Raw genomic sequence first — 17322 nt, 5'->3', positions numbered from 1 at the left:
CAGCAGTCCTGTTGAAATGTCCTTGAGCGACACACTGAGCCTCCACCTGCTCGCTCCCTGTAATTCATGCTGCATATGAGCAGCAACTGAAATGAAAATGTGCCTAAAATGGAAATGTAATTAATGGTAATCTCTCTCTCTCCCTCCCTCCCTCCCTCTTTCCCTCCCTCCCTCTCTCCTTCCCTCCCTCTCTCCTTCCCACCCTGGCCTAAACCCAGAGGTCGTTCCGATCGTTTGCAAATGACGACCGTCATGTGATGGCGAAGCACGCCAGTGTCTATCCGGCTCCGGAGGAGCTGGAGGCGGTCCAGACGCTGGTGTCCACCGTGGAGGGCGCCCTGAAGAAAGTCTCTGATTGGATGGACAGCATCAACAAACCCCCAGGCAAGATTGCCACCGATGACGACACAGCTGACAGCACAGTGGGGGACGCCAAAGACACAAAGTACGTCAACAGTGGCTTCCGTTGAGATTATTTGCTAGGAGTCTGTGCTCTCATGTTAAGCCTTTGACACACTGTGCGATTTTGGGCTGTGCCAGACAAAAGATGACCAACGTGAAAGAAATGTGGAGAGATGTTTGGTGGTGGCTACAAAAACATTGGTCCTGCATCGTGCAGTGAGAGAGGTTCAAAGATGGCTGTTGTGACAGTCTGTGACCAAAGATAGCCTAGGATGAATTCTGACAGCGTCAGAAATGTAGGGTGACCGCTACGACGACATCTGATAACAACCATTAGAAATGCTGCATTATCAGTATAGATGCTAAATGCTAGTAGAGGCTAATAAATACACACGTTACCTCAAGCTCTCTGGCAAAATTGGCGGGTTCACACATTCTCCTCCTCCTCTTCTTTGGATGTTTTTTTCTATACACATAAATTACTTTGCAAAGGCTCCATTCTTGCTAAATGTGTTGACATCTTTACCAGATAACTGTAGCCCACATTGATGCGTAGCTGGGCGCGCACTGCTGTGATTTGTTTCTTGTGTGATTGACTGGTATATACCTTATTCGCTAACCCTGGCGGCACCATATTGTTGACATACCGTCCTTCGCGCACACAGCACTGCAGCTGACAACTAGTAACAGCCTTATTGTCGTTTCTGTTCCATTACAAAATAGCGATGGTGATGACAGCAATATTATAATATAATATAATATAATTTTTTTTTTTTTCATTTTTTTCATTTTTTTTTTTCAATAAAAAAACCACAGTTGTTGTTTGCATGCTGCCGTTAATGCCTGTAATAATAAACAAAAGAAAAAAACGAGGTGAACAGACTTTGCTGTGAGGAGCTGTCAGAAAGTTTCACCTGTCTCTCCTAACTATCGACATATCTCCGTCTCGCTCCCTTCACGTCTGTGGACGGTAGAGATAGAAACAAACCACGGGGACTTTATTGCTGTCATTACTACAGCCATGCCTAACGCAGGTCACCATCCGAACACAATTGGAACGATACAGGTAACGCTAACGGCGGCTAGCTTCCTATAAACGTTGCTCTCACATAGGCTGTCACTTAAAGCTGCAGCGCTATGTCAACAATATGGCGGCGGTGGGCGTGCCCGTACGTGAGTGACGTCAATTGAATAAGGTCTATAGACGTAGAGTGTCATTACCTGCGATCCACTAGGTGTCATCATCGTACAGTCTACACGCATCAAACCCTGATGTCGTACCCAAGTTCATCAGATCTAACGTCACGCAGTATGGCCTGCAATAAACGTATAAGATTGCTAAAATCTTACAGTCTATAGGTGGCTTTAGATTATTGACTGCAGCAGCGTTAAGTGCTGCTCCCCTCTGCCCTCAGGCCGTCGGTGCCGTCGGTGCTGTGTGGCGTGCTGCGTGTGGGCCAGCTGGCTCAGGGCCTGCTGATCAGAGGAGACATGGACCTCCAGCTGGTTCTGATGTGCCGGGAGAAGCCCACCAAGCTGCTGCTCTACACCGTCAGCTCCAACCTGCCCCTGCACATCCAGGTACGCTACACACTACAGCACTGCAGCAACCTGCCCCTACACATCCAGGTACGCTACACACTCCAGCACTGCAGCAACCTGCCCCTGCACATCCAGGTACGCTACACACTACAGCACTGCATACAATAAGCAGGGCTTTTCAAAGTCTGAGACTATGGGCCTCCCCTCAGACAAAGCTTGGAAAAAGGTGCCTCCCCTTAGTTTACTTGCTGCCTTAGTTTCACTAAATTCTTGGATGCCTATGGGATCATGATTATATTATTTGATCCCATAGTTCAGGGTTCCCCAAATCGCAGCCCGCAAGCGCCCCCTGTGTGGCCTGCGCTGGAATTGCAATATTTTATTTTAAATTTGTATTTATTTTTTACTGTGCACCTGAACGCAACATGCAAGATACGCGCTGCTTCTCCGTATTGACCTGGCTATGAGCCGCTCCCCCTCTAAACAAACACTGGTGCAGAGCAGTGAGCAGCTCGCCTCCTCTCCTCTGTCTTTTTACAGTGCAACTAAATGCAAGGTGCAATGAATAGACACATTATTTTTCAACGATGACATCAGGCTAAATGTAATGTAAGAAATTACTGTTCTACATTGAGGAAGTTTAAAGTAAAAATTTAAATAATGGTTTTGGATTTATTTAGATTACATTACATTTAGAGTACATTTTTGTTCTTGTGTTTTATTGTTTATTGTTTTATTGTTTTATTGGATCCCCATTAGCTATCGCAATAGTGAAAGCTAGTCTTCCTGGGGTCCTAAAAAATATTAAAACAGCATAATTAAAACATGGCATGATGCATACAACATAATAACTAGTAAGTTTACATTGACATAATGCATATTGACAAAATGCATCACAAGATTAATACAACACAAAACAAAACAAAACATACACAAAAGTAGTACAGAACAAAACAAATAATACAACCCATAACTACAATAAATACAGAACAAAACTAGTAATTCAACCCAAACTACAACAGAATTCTAAAGCGTGTGTGATGTGTGACCCTCAACACAGGCTTTGAGAATCCCGGGCCACTTACTGATACTTATGCTTAAATTAACCCACTCATATTCTAGTTTATTTCAAGAAAAACATTTTGGCTAGTGGAAATTCTAAATGGCTGGTAACTTTAAAATCTAGCAGCCATATTGCCAAGTGGTCAAAAAAAGTTAATTTCAAGCCCTGCATGGAGACCAGGTGGTGACATAGGAGTGAGTGAGAAAAGGATCAAATATTGGTGGTTTAGAATGAATAATGACATCACAACTGTTAATTTAAAATGAGTTATTCCTCGAAATCTGGTTTCAAATGCCCCAATTGTTTCGCACCGTTCGGCCTTCAGCCCTCGGCCCTCAGCAAAATGTGGCCCTTGGTGAAAAGTAATTGGGGACCGCTGGCGTATGGTGTGAACAAAGGCTTATTCTCGCCTTTTATTTATTTTCCCTATTTTTGCACACTGTGGTACCTAAACATAAATAAATAAATAAACAAACATCAAATTAAAATACATATTACCGTATATAGTTATGTTTGGTACATGGTACACACCATGCAGCTGACAGTGGCATAACAGTCTATTTTTTCCTCCTTTTTTGTCATGTCATGTTGGTTGTTTTTGTTTTGTTTTTTGTTTTGTTTTTGTTACATTTTTTTGTTTTCTTTTTTCTTCGTTCAGGGGGGGGGGACCCCTGATTTACTTCACCCTCTTATCCAGAGCCAAGTACCAGCTGTAGAATAAGGGTGCGTTCGTAAACCGGACGCTCTACACTAAACTGAGAGTGTGGCTGTTCAAAGAGGCAGAGCGTGCTCTTTCTGTATGAATTAATGAATGGGTCATTAGTCTTAGAAACACATGCTACTGGCTAGCAGTTAGCTAACTGCTACACATACAAACAGCTCACTCTTATCTGCTCTCAGCTCCTCTCTGTGTTTTTTAACCCAACGCTGTATTCCAACAGCGCTCCCAATTTACGAACGGTCCAGTTTGTGCCAGAGTGACATTTACGAAAGCACCCTAAGCAAGAATAAGGAGTTTGAGAGGAGAGGTGGATGCCTGATGATGCAACAAAAGATGTGTGTGTCCTCACTCAGAATGATCATGTTTTCAGGCAAATAAATAGAAGCCAGGGAGAGAAGAAGAGGCTCTTTTTTATTCTTAAATCAGTCGAGAATTATTTTCAGGAAGTGTAAGAAGACGATATGGGGAGAGGGGACATGATTTGGAGAGGAAATGGACGCCACTCCTGAGACTACACTTGATTTCTCTTTGCCATTCTTTCTCCGGCAGTATAATCCTCAGACCCCCAAACTTTTGATTGTGAGCTTTCCACTGGGAAACCTCTCTCTGCCAGCGCCAACTTCTTCTTTTCCTCATTATTTTCAATGCCAAGGAGACGAGTTTTCAGCGGGCCAGAATTCAGAGCGTCGAAAAATATTCCAACGTTTAGCTAAAGAAGAGCTGAGCATTTTAAATGGGTTTCTAACAGTCACATAACAACGACAAGATAAGAACCCCAACTAGCGTGTGTTAAGTGCTGCCAACTAAGTTAATGACCTGCCATTGCTGCTGTGGGTGCTTCATCAAAACCATTTGAAGCTTTCACTTCCTGGGCCAAACTAGTGTCCTCTAGAGAGAGAGTGGCGTCAGCGGAGGACCAAAATGTGTGACTCATTAGCCAATGAACAGCCAGGAAGGGGTCTCGCGCTACTTTTGCATGCTAAAATAAAGCTGATAATGTACAATTTGATTCAAGGAAAAAAAAAAACGTTCAAAGTACAACACAAACTGTCCATTTTGCTGCAAGTCGACAGTGCTGCTTAATCCAGGACCTTACTTCCTGGAACTCTTGACAGTAAAAAACTGGTCCATTGGACTGAATCGAGATGTCGCGACTCTTCTATATATACGGCTCTGGGCCAAACCAGAGGAGACGCTGACAGAGAGAGCGGCTGAGGCATGACCATAGGCTCGTTTGAGTTGACTGCCGCCTCGCCTGGAAAGCAGACGAGAGCAGGCGAGCACAGTCAGGCGAGGCGTCAACAAGTCGAACACCCCCGCAGCACACTCACTGCTGCTTTTCTTCTTCTACAGTTTTGTTTAACAGCGGTTTGTAAACAAATTAAAACATGCATTAGCGCCACCCACACTCACTGCTCAAATAACACAGCCCTTCAGATTCCTTATTTTTATTTTAATGTAGGCATTCCAGGTGGTATTTATGTAAAATGTAGAGTGACAGCTTGGAATAGATATAAAATTGAAGTTTCTACACTTCACTGTGGGTTTGTGATGCACCTGTGTTGAACCAATGGGCGCTCAGCTTGATGTGTTTCTCGTCATCCTCTGTCAGCCGCAGTCGGGCGCAGTTGGTGGGGAGCAACTGCGGCACCTCGCTCCAAATCTGCGCCCGCCTCGCTCTCGCGAGGGTCCCGTGACTCACGCAGTCGGTCAGGCGGAGCAAGTCGGACAACTTTTCTAACCATCATGCAACGGGGCAAGCAAGGCGCTGGTCGAATCTGCGCAGAATTTGCTCATCTCAAACGAGCCTATTGTCTCTCAAACACACCAGATGGTGAGAATGCACTGTAAAAAAATGTAAATGTGTTATTGAACGTCACACACATCAAGAGGAGAAACAAGAGAGTTAAGTATTCTGGGGTTTGTTAGCAGGGGGCAAGTGAGCTGAGCAATCTCAATGAAATGTGAGAAAATAATTAGGCAGGTTTTTCTAAAAACATGTTCTACATAATTTCTTCTCATCTCCTAAATGTCAATTAAGGTCAAAAATCTGGACCCACCTGATTGAATGTTCTATGTTTCTCATTCTCTTAAAGTCATATATAAAGCCTTCTGCTTAAAGTGTAACTAACCTCCAAAACACTTTTTTTCAGCTTTTAACCAATATATATGACTTTGGGGGTGATGTGTGAAGAATTCTGGTCAGAATTTCCACATTTGACACCAAACTGTTGCCATTTTACCATTTGTATCATTTTTCAGCAGCATATCTGGCATAAGCGCCCTCTTAGGGTCAAAGACTGCTTTTTTTTTTTTTCTCAAATGAATGGGATATTTGACACGTCGTTACGTCACGGTGTTCCCAAAGACTATGGGATTTCAAGATAATTACTCCCTTACCCCCCCTGTACCCTTTCAGCTCCTCAGAACTCCAAGCCTATTCTTATTGAAGTTTGCTCTTAAAATACTGAACCAAACGTCGTCAAAGTTGGCACATGTCTTAATTATAGTTAGTTTCCTGCTGAATGTGTCACTACTTTATTAATATCTTACCTGGATAAGCTCGAATGATGATGTTTATATTATCAGTCCGAGTTGGAAGCACTGTCTCCAGCCCAGCCAGGCGGGAGCGGGCGGGAGAGAGTCGTACTGTAACCTCATGCACTAGCACCAAGCTCCGGGCGCGCGTGCAGCAGCAGCAGCAGCAGCAGCAGCAGCTCTGTGCTCAGTCTGACATTTCCGCGGCTATCAGTCCGACTTCAGAAGCACTTCTCTCGGCCAGTCTGCTCTCTCATGCACCCGCGGGGGCGCGCGGCAGCAGCACACACCAGCAGTGAGAGGCGGGGGCTTTCAACAGTCTGACATTTCAGCAAACAAATCTCGTCGCAGTTTAGTAAAATATAAACGCTATACTACGACGTGACAATGTGACAAAGCTTCTCTAAACATATCGGCTAATATCATCACTGTGTACAAGCAACGCCAACTTTTATGGAAATCAAGTCAGCAGAGCAGAGCGACTGGCTCTGTCTGTGTGTGTGTGCTGCTCGGGGGGATTCGCATGGGAACAGTGTGAGGAGGAGAAGAGCTCTGCGCTGCCTCCTGCCTTCCCTGACAGGGAATTACGTGGAGAAATCTCGCATTGTGTTACCCCAGAGCGAGAGGTTTGTCCTCACTGTGTGCTGTGTGCTGCGAGCAGCGAGGCTCTTAACGTAAGTTTAGACAAGCCACATGCAAGCCACGCACACACACATGGGACAAAATGGGACAAAAATAATTAAATTTCTAGTTCGCCACTGAATGGCCAAATTGATATAACTATCAACCATTTCAGGATTTTCTGTTTCCATACAGGCCACCAGCGTTGGCTAATTGTTGATATTTATAAAGATATCGCCCCTCTCAAATAAATTATTTTTGAGGCAGTAGGCAAACTGTAATGGCGTCGATTTCCGAAAAAAAATCTTGACTTAACACAGCCAAAGAGTCTAGTATAGACAAGAGTATATGTCATTTCTTGGTTTTTTCCATAGGTATTTTCAAATCACTGTTCTAATACATATCTAGGGGGTTAGTCCCCCTTTAAGTGCTTGAGTTCTTTCTTTCTCTCAAATAGAAATACAGTAGAGACGTTTGCATTTGTTTAACACATTTTTGGTCACTGGATAATTCCATTTGTGCTATTTCTATGTGCTATGTCTTCACTATTATTCTGAAATGTGAAAAATAATAAAAATAAATAAAACTGTGTGTGTAGAAACTTTTCGCTGGTAGTGTGTGCATGGGGTGCTGATGCATAGGATTTGCTCCATATGAATAAAATAAGATTTTCTCCTGCCGTAAACACATTACTCACCACTATAAAACCCACAGAGAGGAACTGCAGGAGTCAATAATGCGACTGTCATATTTGATTTTTCAATTAACGGTGCAGCTCCTACCTTGCAGACAATGACGGAGGACAAGTACGAGGTGCGGTCATGTGTGGCTGAGGCAGCCTTCCAGGTCTTCAACACCAAAGACCCCGAGCTCACGCTGAAGATCACCCTCTCCTCCCTAGCCATGAGGGAGGACCCCGGCACCACAGAAGAAGAAGGTATTCACTCCCCGACCCCATCACCTCCCACCTCTCCTATTTTCAGGGTCCCTACGCAGGTCTGGAAAAGTATTAAACATTAATTTGATCATTTCCAGCCAGGTCTTGAATAGTTTGGGGAATTTGAAAAAAAATAAAGGCCACAGTTTTTGTTGATGTGAAAAATAATGTTCAGATAGAGGGATGCTCTTATTACCCAGCCACTGTCAGTATGCATTCTATCAAAATCACCTCCAGTCAACAACATAGGGTCTGGAGAAAGTGTGTAGGAACCCTGTGAAGAACAATCTTCATCTATACAGTAGCAGGGGGCGAGATGTCTATCTGTGCAAATCATATTGACAGAATTTTCAAAACAAATCAAGGTCTGGAAAAAGAATGGGATTTTCTAATTGTAGAGGAACCCTGTGATCCCTGTTTTTTTTTCTCCCTTTACATGACAACAGAGGGCAGAGAGAAGGGAGGGTGGAACAGGACAGGAAGGGGGAGGGGCAGAGAGAAGGGGGGGCGGAACAGGAGAGGAAGGGGGAGGGGCAGAGAGAAGGGGGGCGGAACAGGAGAGGAAGGGGGAGGGGCAGAGAGAATGGGGGGTGGAACAGGAGAGGGAGGGGGAGGGGCAGAGAGAAGGGGGGGCGGAACAGGAGAGGGAGGGGGAGGGGCAGAGAGAAGGGGGGGCAGAACAGGAGAGGAAGGGGGAGGGGCAGAGAGAAGGGAGGGTGGAACAGGACAGGAAGGGGGAGGGGCAGAGAGAAGGGGGGGCGGAACAGGAGAGGAAGGGGGAGGGGCAGAGAGAAGGGGGGGCGGAACAGGAGAGGAAGGGGGAGGGGCAGAGAGAAGGGGGGGCGGGACAGGAGAGGAAGGGGCAGGGGCAGAGAGAAGGGGGGCAGAACAGGAGAGGAAGGGGGAGGGGCAGAGAGAAGGGGGGTGGAACAGGAGAGGAAGGGGGAGGGAGATGTGTGAAGGTACAAAAGAGATAAGAAACCCGAGCTGGGAGAGGAAGACAATCCGCAGGAGATGGAGCGGGCGATACTGACTGGGAGAGGGCTGAAAGGCGAGCTGTGGAGGTGACCGGGGCAAAGGAGAGGATATGGATCTGGGTCAAGTGTGGTGGAAACAGCAGACGGCTGGTGGAAGATGCTTTCCACTGGGGAATCTTGGGGTCGGGGGCAGGCGTAAAATGAGCCGCCTGTGTCAGGTGTCCTCCCTCCGCTATCGTCCGCCATCTCCGTTTGAGCAGAGGGGAGAGCCGTCCATCTGAGGCCGGTGAAATCCCTTCAGATCCGGGAAGTTGTTCCTTTTCTGACCAGGCGATTAAAAAGAATGTCGTGGTTTTAGGTTCAGAACGATGTTCAATTGGCGTGAGAAATGTTCACTTTCCAGACGGGAAGGTTTCTTTCCATTCATCCCCTTTGAATGGATGAAGAGCAGTCTGCTCGAAACGTAACCAGAACGGTGCAATAAATAATTTTCACTGGAGCCTTTGCAGTTTGCGAGCTGTTTTATTTATTCACTGTTCCAGCCTCTCTCCAGCTCTGCACCTGGCGGATTCGACCTGGATGTGCGTGTTTTTAACTTTTCTAATTCATCCCCTTTGACCAGAAGCTGAGGAAACAAAATTATCTCAATGGTCCGAATTGACTGGAAGCTTAACTCTCTATTCAATCTCCCAGTAGTACCCACACTTTTTGTCAGGCCCTTTTATGATATAGTAACATTTATAGCCGTCAACTTCCAAAAAGATTTGATAGTATACATTGCTTTAAACATTCTTGAATATATTTTCACATTTAAAGTTAAATTAACTTAATATTTTCACATTGAACTTAGGAACAGTGCAACACCTTAGGGTGTATTCACACCTTTCTCGTTTGGAGCAGTTGTTCCGAAACAGAGAGCGTTCTCCCGCTTGGTGCGGTTCGTTTGGGGGAGTGTGAACACAGCAATCGCACTCGGATGCGGGACAAAACAAGCGGGCCGAGATCGCCAAGAAAGGGTGGTCTCGGTCCGCTTCCAAACGAACTCTGGTGCGGTTCGTTTGTGGTGAGAACGTGATCCGACCTCAATCCGCCACAACTGCAGGAAACAGTGCGCATTTTTTATAAACCAGCTGCCGTAGTCAGCTGCACTGTGCGTAATGGCCTGAAGAACAAGCATTTTTATCGTTTAAAAACAACATCTTCATTCAGATCCTGTTTTGGTGACTTGTGACTTGCATGGATAAACTTTGGGGGATTTTTCGATCATCACATCAGCAGTTTGAACTCAATCAACTTACCTCTGGTCTCCATTCAATAAATGAAAACAAGTCGTGGTAATCAGAGCCAGCCTTCTTTGTGATAAGATTGTCTGGTTCAATCAGACAATCAGACTGATTGCATGTCTTCCTCGAAATGTCCGTAGTAGGCTATTAAATTATTTATTAATATTTTATTCCTGACAGGACAGGTGTTCATATAGCCTATGTGTAGACTAATCATCTGAAGTCTCCGTTATGGTAATAGCAGATCGAAGTTGTGAAGGTCTTTGATCTTCTATCTCCAATTCCCGATAGCCTAAATAGGCTAAATAAATACATACAAATACAGGCTACATAGCCTACATAAATAAATAAATAAATAACTTTCTCCCTCTCTCTCTCTTTCTCTCTCTCGCTCTCCCGATCCCTCCCTCTCTCTCTCTCTCTCTCTCTCTCTCTCTCTCTCTCTCTCTCTCTCTCTCTCTCTCCCTCTCTCCTTGCACGGCGCACGCGCGACATAGCCTACAATGTAGGTCTAACAAAACGCATTCTTATAATCATATAAAATCTCTGGGAGAAGAAGTATCAATTAAGTACCTGAATCGGAACAAAGCAAACGACCTACAGGTGTGAATACACCCTTAGAGATGTTCCACATTTTAACAGCAGGTGCTCTCAAACTGAATCAGTGTACAAGAGAATAAGTAACAAATACTAAATATCAAACAGTGACACTGATCTGTGCTGAATGCGTCACTGCTCCACTTCGTTTCTGCCACTTTTTACAGCAGGAGGCAGGTTGTGGATTTCAGGCCGCAACCTGAACCCTCCTCCAGTGCACCCTCCAGTTTAGAACAGACTTTTAGCATCAGTGCTTCTGCTGTGATTACATTCTTTTCTCGAGTGGCCATCATGGAAGCACCATTGTGGCGCCAGTCCCACTGGGTGTGATTGAGTCGAGCTTCACAAAAGGTAGAAAAATGGATTCTCCAAAACTGTATAGAGAGCCCCCGAAGCGCGACCGCTCGGTGCAGCTTTGAGGCCGCGTCACAACAGGGAGAAAACTAGTTTTCCTCAGCCATCAGATGCGCCTCCTTGCCAGCACTAAACAGGACAGCGGCTTGTTGTGTCAGTCGCTTTTGTTATACACTGTGACGCTTCAATAAACAAGACTATTCCTCCTGCCGCTCCTGTATGCTAACAGACGGTCCTCTCTCCTGATACTGTATTGTTCTATACACTGGAAAACGAAGAGGTCTTCAAAGAACCTTCAGAGCTTATTCAGATTGCAGTCTTCGGTGAAGCCAGAAGGGTTCCTTGAAGAATCCATTCATCAAGGGTTCATAAACCCTGGCACTACTTCCACAAACCTCTAACATATGGGGTTCTTCAAGGAACCCTTTAGGGATATTGTTTCCGCTGAGGAACCCTGAGGTAGGAGGTAAATTGTATATACAATTTATATCAACAGCAGGAGCTCTAATTTTTATATTGTGTTACTTATATATATAGGTCCTCCTCGTTTCTGTGTAGGGGGTGATTTTACCTTAACTGATCACTAGTGACTGATGTATCTGAACCAATCACTAGTGACGACGTATCTGAACCAATCACTAGTGACTGATGTATCTGAACCAATCACTAGTGACGACGTATCTGAACCAATCACAAGTGCCAATGTATCTGAACCAATCACTAGTGACCGATGTATCTGAACCCATCACTAGTGACGACGTATCTGAACCAATCACTAGTGACAACTAGGGCTGTGGCGATTCACTTATCTCCCGATTCGATACTATCACGATACTTGGGTGCCGATTCGATATATATTGCGATTCTTAAGTATTACGATTCTACGATTATTGCGATTCGATATTACGATTTATTGCGATTTTTGTTTCTTTTTTTCTTTTCTTTTTTCAGTTTGTTTGCTTTTTTACACTAGATTAGAACATGGGAAAAGTTGAATCATACACTAGAGACTGTATATTATATCATGAGTAGGGCTGGGCGATATAGTTAAAAACAGGGGCGGACTGGGATCATAATTCAGGCCGGGCACCAAGCAGGCCAGGCCGATATGGGCCGACGCGCGTGAAATTTGTCCGTTTGAAGCCCAATTTGGGCCAAGTCCAATTTTACAATGAGATGCACCCACTTTAACCAGTGGCGTGCCTGACCAAGTTGGTGCCCTAGGCAAGATTTTTGCTGGTGCCCCCCCCCCCCCCCAAAGAAAATATAATAAAAAGTTATATCGCAGCTAATTCCACCACAAATACTTATACAGTCACACAAACTGACGTCATGTCACTGCTAAAACTACACAAACTGACGTCATGTCACTGCACTGGGGTGGTATGGATTAGGGACCATGGTGAAAGTGCTGCAGCCAGGCCCGTAGCCAGGTTTTGGGGAATACTGAGGTCGTTTTAGCGCACCGCGGGGGGCCCAGGGGGGGCTGTGCCCCCCAGATAGAAAATTTTGTCCATTTTAAAGTAAAATGCTTCAATCTGGTGCACTTTGAGAGCAAAATTAAGAGGCTAGATCTATAAAGAACTACAGACATCATGTTAGATTAATATCCTCTTTAACTGTGCTGTTGCTTTAAAATTAGACAAAAAATAAATGTCTCCCCATATAATATAATTTATATTCTGCATACAGGTCACATGGCAGAATACTGCTCAATTAAATACAATGGCCCATCTACACAAACATCACTTACAGGGTAGTTACTTACCCATTCACTTCAATAGAACTGTCCCCAAAGTCTAGCCCCAATCTAGCCTCAATGCAAAATCTGAATGTTGTGAGTTATCTTTCTTCCTTCTATAGCACACAGAGAGGAAGCAAATTGTTGCATTTCTGATCAAAACTGTCACATTAAAACATCAATGACAGATGAATAGATCTGGGGGCCGGGGATATTTTTCCTTTTTTTTTGGGGGGGGGGGGGGGGGGGGTGTCCTCAATGGTAGCTACGGGCCTGGCTGCAGCCCAGGCAGCCAGAAAGCCAGAATTAGAAAAATTATTTCACTATTATTTAAAGACTTAAGACGTTGTTGTGCTTATTTTTTGTCTACTATTGCAAAATAATAGTAGGCCTATTATCATGAAACAGTATTTGTAAAAAAAAAAAAATTTTTTTTTTTTTTTTTTTACCCTCTCTGGCGCCCCTAACGGCTCAAGCGCCCTTAGCATTTGCCTAGTTCGCCTAATGGACGGCACGCCACTGACTTTAACCCTGAAGTGTAATTATTACTTCAGACAAACTAATAAAGTAATAAAACCACTATTAAACCAGTAGGCGGCGCCTGGCCTGCTGTTCAGTGAGTGGCCTGACTGCGGGCACCCAAAAAAAAAGCTTTTTTTTTTTTTTTTTTTTTTTTTTTTTTTTTTGCGGTTATCGATTCTGGAATAAAAGATTGATTCAAAAAATCGTGACATTAAAAATCGCGATACTTAAGGGAATCGATTTTTTCCCCCACCCCTAGTGACAACATATCTCAACCAATCACTAGTGACTGGCGTATCTGAACCAATCACTAGTGACGACGTATCTGAACCAAACACTAGTGACCGATGTATCTGAACCAATCACAAGTGACCAACGTATCTGAACCAATCACTATTGACTGACGCATCTGAACCAATCACGACTGACAGATGTATCTGAACCAATCACTGGTGGTGACGTATCTGAACCAATCACTAGTAACTGATGTATCTGAACCAATCACTAGTGACTGATGTATCTGAACCAATCACTAGTGACTGATGTATCTGAACCAATCACTAGTGACTGATGTATCTGAACCAATCACTAGTGACTGACGTGTCTGAACCAATCACTAGTGACGACGTGTCTGAACCAAACACTAGTGACTGACGTATCTGAACCAATCACTAGTGACGATGTATCTGAACCAATCACTAGTAGTGACGGACATTTCCGACTTTCCTTCGGTCACACATGATGCTGCAGCCAATCATCCTCTACATCCATGGTTAGCCAGACTTTCACCATAATGACCATTAATTTTGACATAAATATTGTTTTTGCAAAGACAATATGGTTAACTCATTGAGTGCCAAGGACGGACATGTTCGTCATTTCAATTAGTAACGTAGAGTGCCAAGGACGGACATGTTCGTCAATTGCGTTTTTTGACGGTGGGGCGTCGATCAAAGCCTTCTGCCTCTGATGTACAAATATTATAGCTATTGGATGTGTCTAACCTATTTTACAGAACCCTTAGGTGGCGACAGTGCTCTCCACATAACAGAAAGGCAAGGAAAAAACAAAGAAGAAGTCGTTATGGAAACGGAAATCGCATCGCATCCGTATGCATCGATATGCTGAAGCACGTTACTGCAGCTGTGCCTGCAGCAGCCAATCTGCTCCCACAATTGAGCCGCTCCGTGTCGGTTGCGACAGCAAATCCGCACATCCACACCGTGGAGTTGTTATTATTCTCAACTAGAAGCATCGTTGCCGGTGACAAACACACGCGGAACGCTGTAAAAAAGCAGGATGTCTAGCACCCTTCACTGTGCGCACAGCAAACTCAGCAGAGAGCCACCACAGACAGGAGGAGGAGTGTGCAGTTGAGGCGAGGCGGGGCGGGGCGGGGGGGGGGGGGGGGGGGAGGGGGCACGCAGAGCAGCACACACACAACACCCAGACAGACCCAGGCAGCAGGACAGGATTGACAAACGCAAGCCAGAATATCCGATGCCCACCAGCAGCAAATGAAGACCAGCAAGAAGCTGCAACCAGCAGCGCACGCAGGGGCCAGCGCTGCTGGTTGTAGCTAAAAAATATTATTCTGCCAAACAGAATTCCCTGGCCTTCACTGTTTTATTGAAGGAAATTATTTTTGAGGTGTGACTACATTAGAAAAGATTAGCTTCAGAGTCAGTGATGTGCTTGAAATGTTTAATTTCACAAAAGGCCAATTATCTCAGCTTCTAGAAAAAAATTGCTGTTTTTGGATGAATCAAGCTATCTTCTCCGGCTCATAACTAAAGAACGGAAAATGGGATCAATAAACTTTTTTTTGCAGATGATAGAATAGAGTCTCATCGTTCTTTGTGCGTGTTCAGTGTTTACATAGTAATATCACACAATATTCTGTGGGCCTCGAGAAATCACTGAAAACGCTCTGAAACTCTGGCACTGGGAGCATCCGTCCTCCAAAAGTGGCTGGCACTCAATGAGTTAAGGAGCTGATCTCAACAAATGTACAAAACAAAATGCGTGACTCAGTAGCCAATGAATAGCCAGGAAGGAGACTTGTGCTTCTTTTTGATTGATCGAATTTGAATATTGAATACTTTATTGACACAAAGGTAAGTACAACAAGGAAAAGTGCCTTTACGGTTGGTCAAATGGATAAAACACAAGAAAGCCAAAGGCTTGTTTCCATTGTGGTCCATTATACATAGAACATAAAAAGGCAGACAGGTTGTTTACAACGAGTAACATGTACAAAGACAGGACAAACTAAGTGCACATAGAAAACACCTAACCTAAAAACTCATAACATGAATGCTAAAATAAAGCTGATAATATACAATGTGATTCTTTAAACGTCTGACTCTTTCAAAGTACATCACAAACTGTCCATTTTGCTGCAACTCGACAGCGCTGCTTAATCCAGAACCTTACTTCCGGCAATAAAAGGGGTACTTCCGAGAGTAAAAAACTGGTCCATTGGAGTGAATGGAGATGTCGTGACTCTTCTATATACAGTACATGGCTCTGGTCCCGCCCACAAAGCTGCTAATTGGTGATTGTTTCTCAGAAGGAGAACAAGTTGTTGATGAAGCAAACACCAGGCTCTCTGAATCACTCAACAACATTTGAAAAGTGGGCGGGGCGCGATTTACCAGACCTAACCCTAAGGTGCTTCACTGAGTCCCTTTGGATCTTAGACAAGCCCCTAGCTGTTAGCGTGCCTTCTGTAGCTAGTGGCTAGCTGCTAGCCTCTGCTCACTGACTGTTGGTTTTGTTGCCATAGCTTCCCAGGTCAGCCTGCTGTGTGGATTGACACTTCTCTGAGGCCCTGCCGCCGACCCCACCCAGCAGCAGGAAACCCCGGGTACAAGGGGCTTCCCCGACAACCAAATCAAACCAACCCACTCACTCTCTGCCTCTCCGCCGCCCCCCCTCCTTCTGTTGACTGGACTTCTCTCTGGGTCACTGTACACCATGAAATTCTGGTCCATGTCTACTACAGAGCACACAGACAAAAAAAGACAAAATGACTACATTACCCAGCTGCCCTTTCGAGATCAATACTGACAGCTGCTGTTGGCTCAGACCGACATCCCATAATTTCATGTTGTAAAAACAGTGGTGTTAATTTAATCTGATGTCCTGGTCACTAATCAAAAATTCCCCTAAGCTGATGATGTCGAGAAGAGTTTAGCGGGTGTTGTCCTTATCTGTATGTGGTCTTGACCTGTGAGTGACGGTTCCTTCGTGTTCCTGCCTATGGGAAGGATGTTCCTCAATTGATCTGCACACAAAGAACACGATCCTGTGACATCTAGGAAGTCTGTAAAGTGAACTGAATTCATCTAGGAAGTCTGTAAAGTGAACTGAATTCATCTAGGAAGTCTGTAAAGTGAACTGAATTCATCTAGGAAGTCTGTAAAGTGAACTGAATTCGATAGTCCAGCTCAACAGCACAAAACTCTGTTAAGTATAAGTGTGATTGATCATTTTATGTATTTACACATTTGCATGTTGTTCTAGTGAAAAATAATGATTCAGGCAGGCATACTGTAAGTCCCTACCAGTGTTAGTATTCAACAGGGGATGGGACCATATATCGAAATTCAATATATCACAATAGAAAATGTAACAATACGTATAATGAGGCAGAACAAGTTGTTATTCTGCTGTCATAATCACAAATGAGACACTTGACCCTCACAGTTTCACAAGCTCTTCATCCAAATTATATTATTGTCACTATGTAACAACATTTTTAAATTGTGGTTTACATTCTAGCAGCCATTGGCATCGCTAGAAAGATTTGTGTCTCAGACATCAGCATAATTCTATACTGAATGTCATTGAAATCGTATTTATTACATTGGTTCGTGGTTTTATCGAATCATAACCCCCATATCGCATAGCAAATTGTATTGTGAAATAAGCACATCAACCCATCCCTAGTATTCATCATATCAAATAATGCCCCAAAACCCTCAAATCTAAAATGTAAGTATCTGAATATTTGAAGGTA

General features: G+C 44.3%; 1 protein-coding gene across 1 annotated transcript in view; it reads left to right on the top strand.

The window, feature by feature from the left end:
• LOC310784470 (spermatid perinuclear RNA-binding protein-like) overlaps positions 1-17322 on the top strand; it is a gene marked incomplete at its 3' end in the record, with an annotated part of 141010 nt that overhangs the window by 56235 nt on the left and 67453 nt on the right. Inside the window, exons 3-5 of the mRNA XM_083645463.1 lie at positions 219-445; positions 1818-1983; positions 7677-7824. Of these exons, the coding sequence (XP_083501589.1) occupies positions 219-445; positions 1818-1983; positions 7677-7824 (541 nt within the window). The remainder of the gene's footprint in view (positions 1-218; positions 446-1817; positions 1984-7676; positions 7825-17322) is intronic.

This window comes from Poromitra crassiceps, assembly GCF_964638095.1.
Source record: "Poromitra crassiceps genome assembly, chromosome: 10".
Lineage (NCBI taxonomy): Eukaryota > Metazoa > Chordata > Actinopteri > Beryciformes > Melamphaidae > Poromitra > Poromitra crassiceps.
The sequence above is the reverse complement of the archived record's forward strand: the minus strand, read 5'-3'. Positions and strand labels throughout refer to the sequence as shown.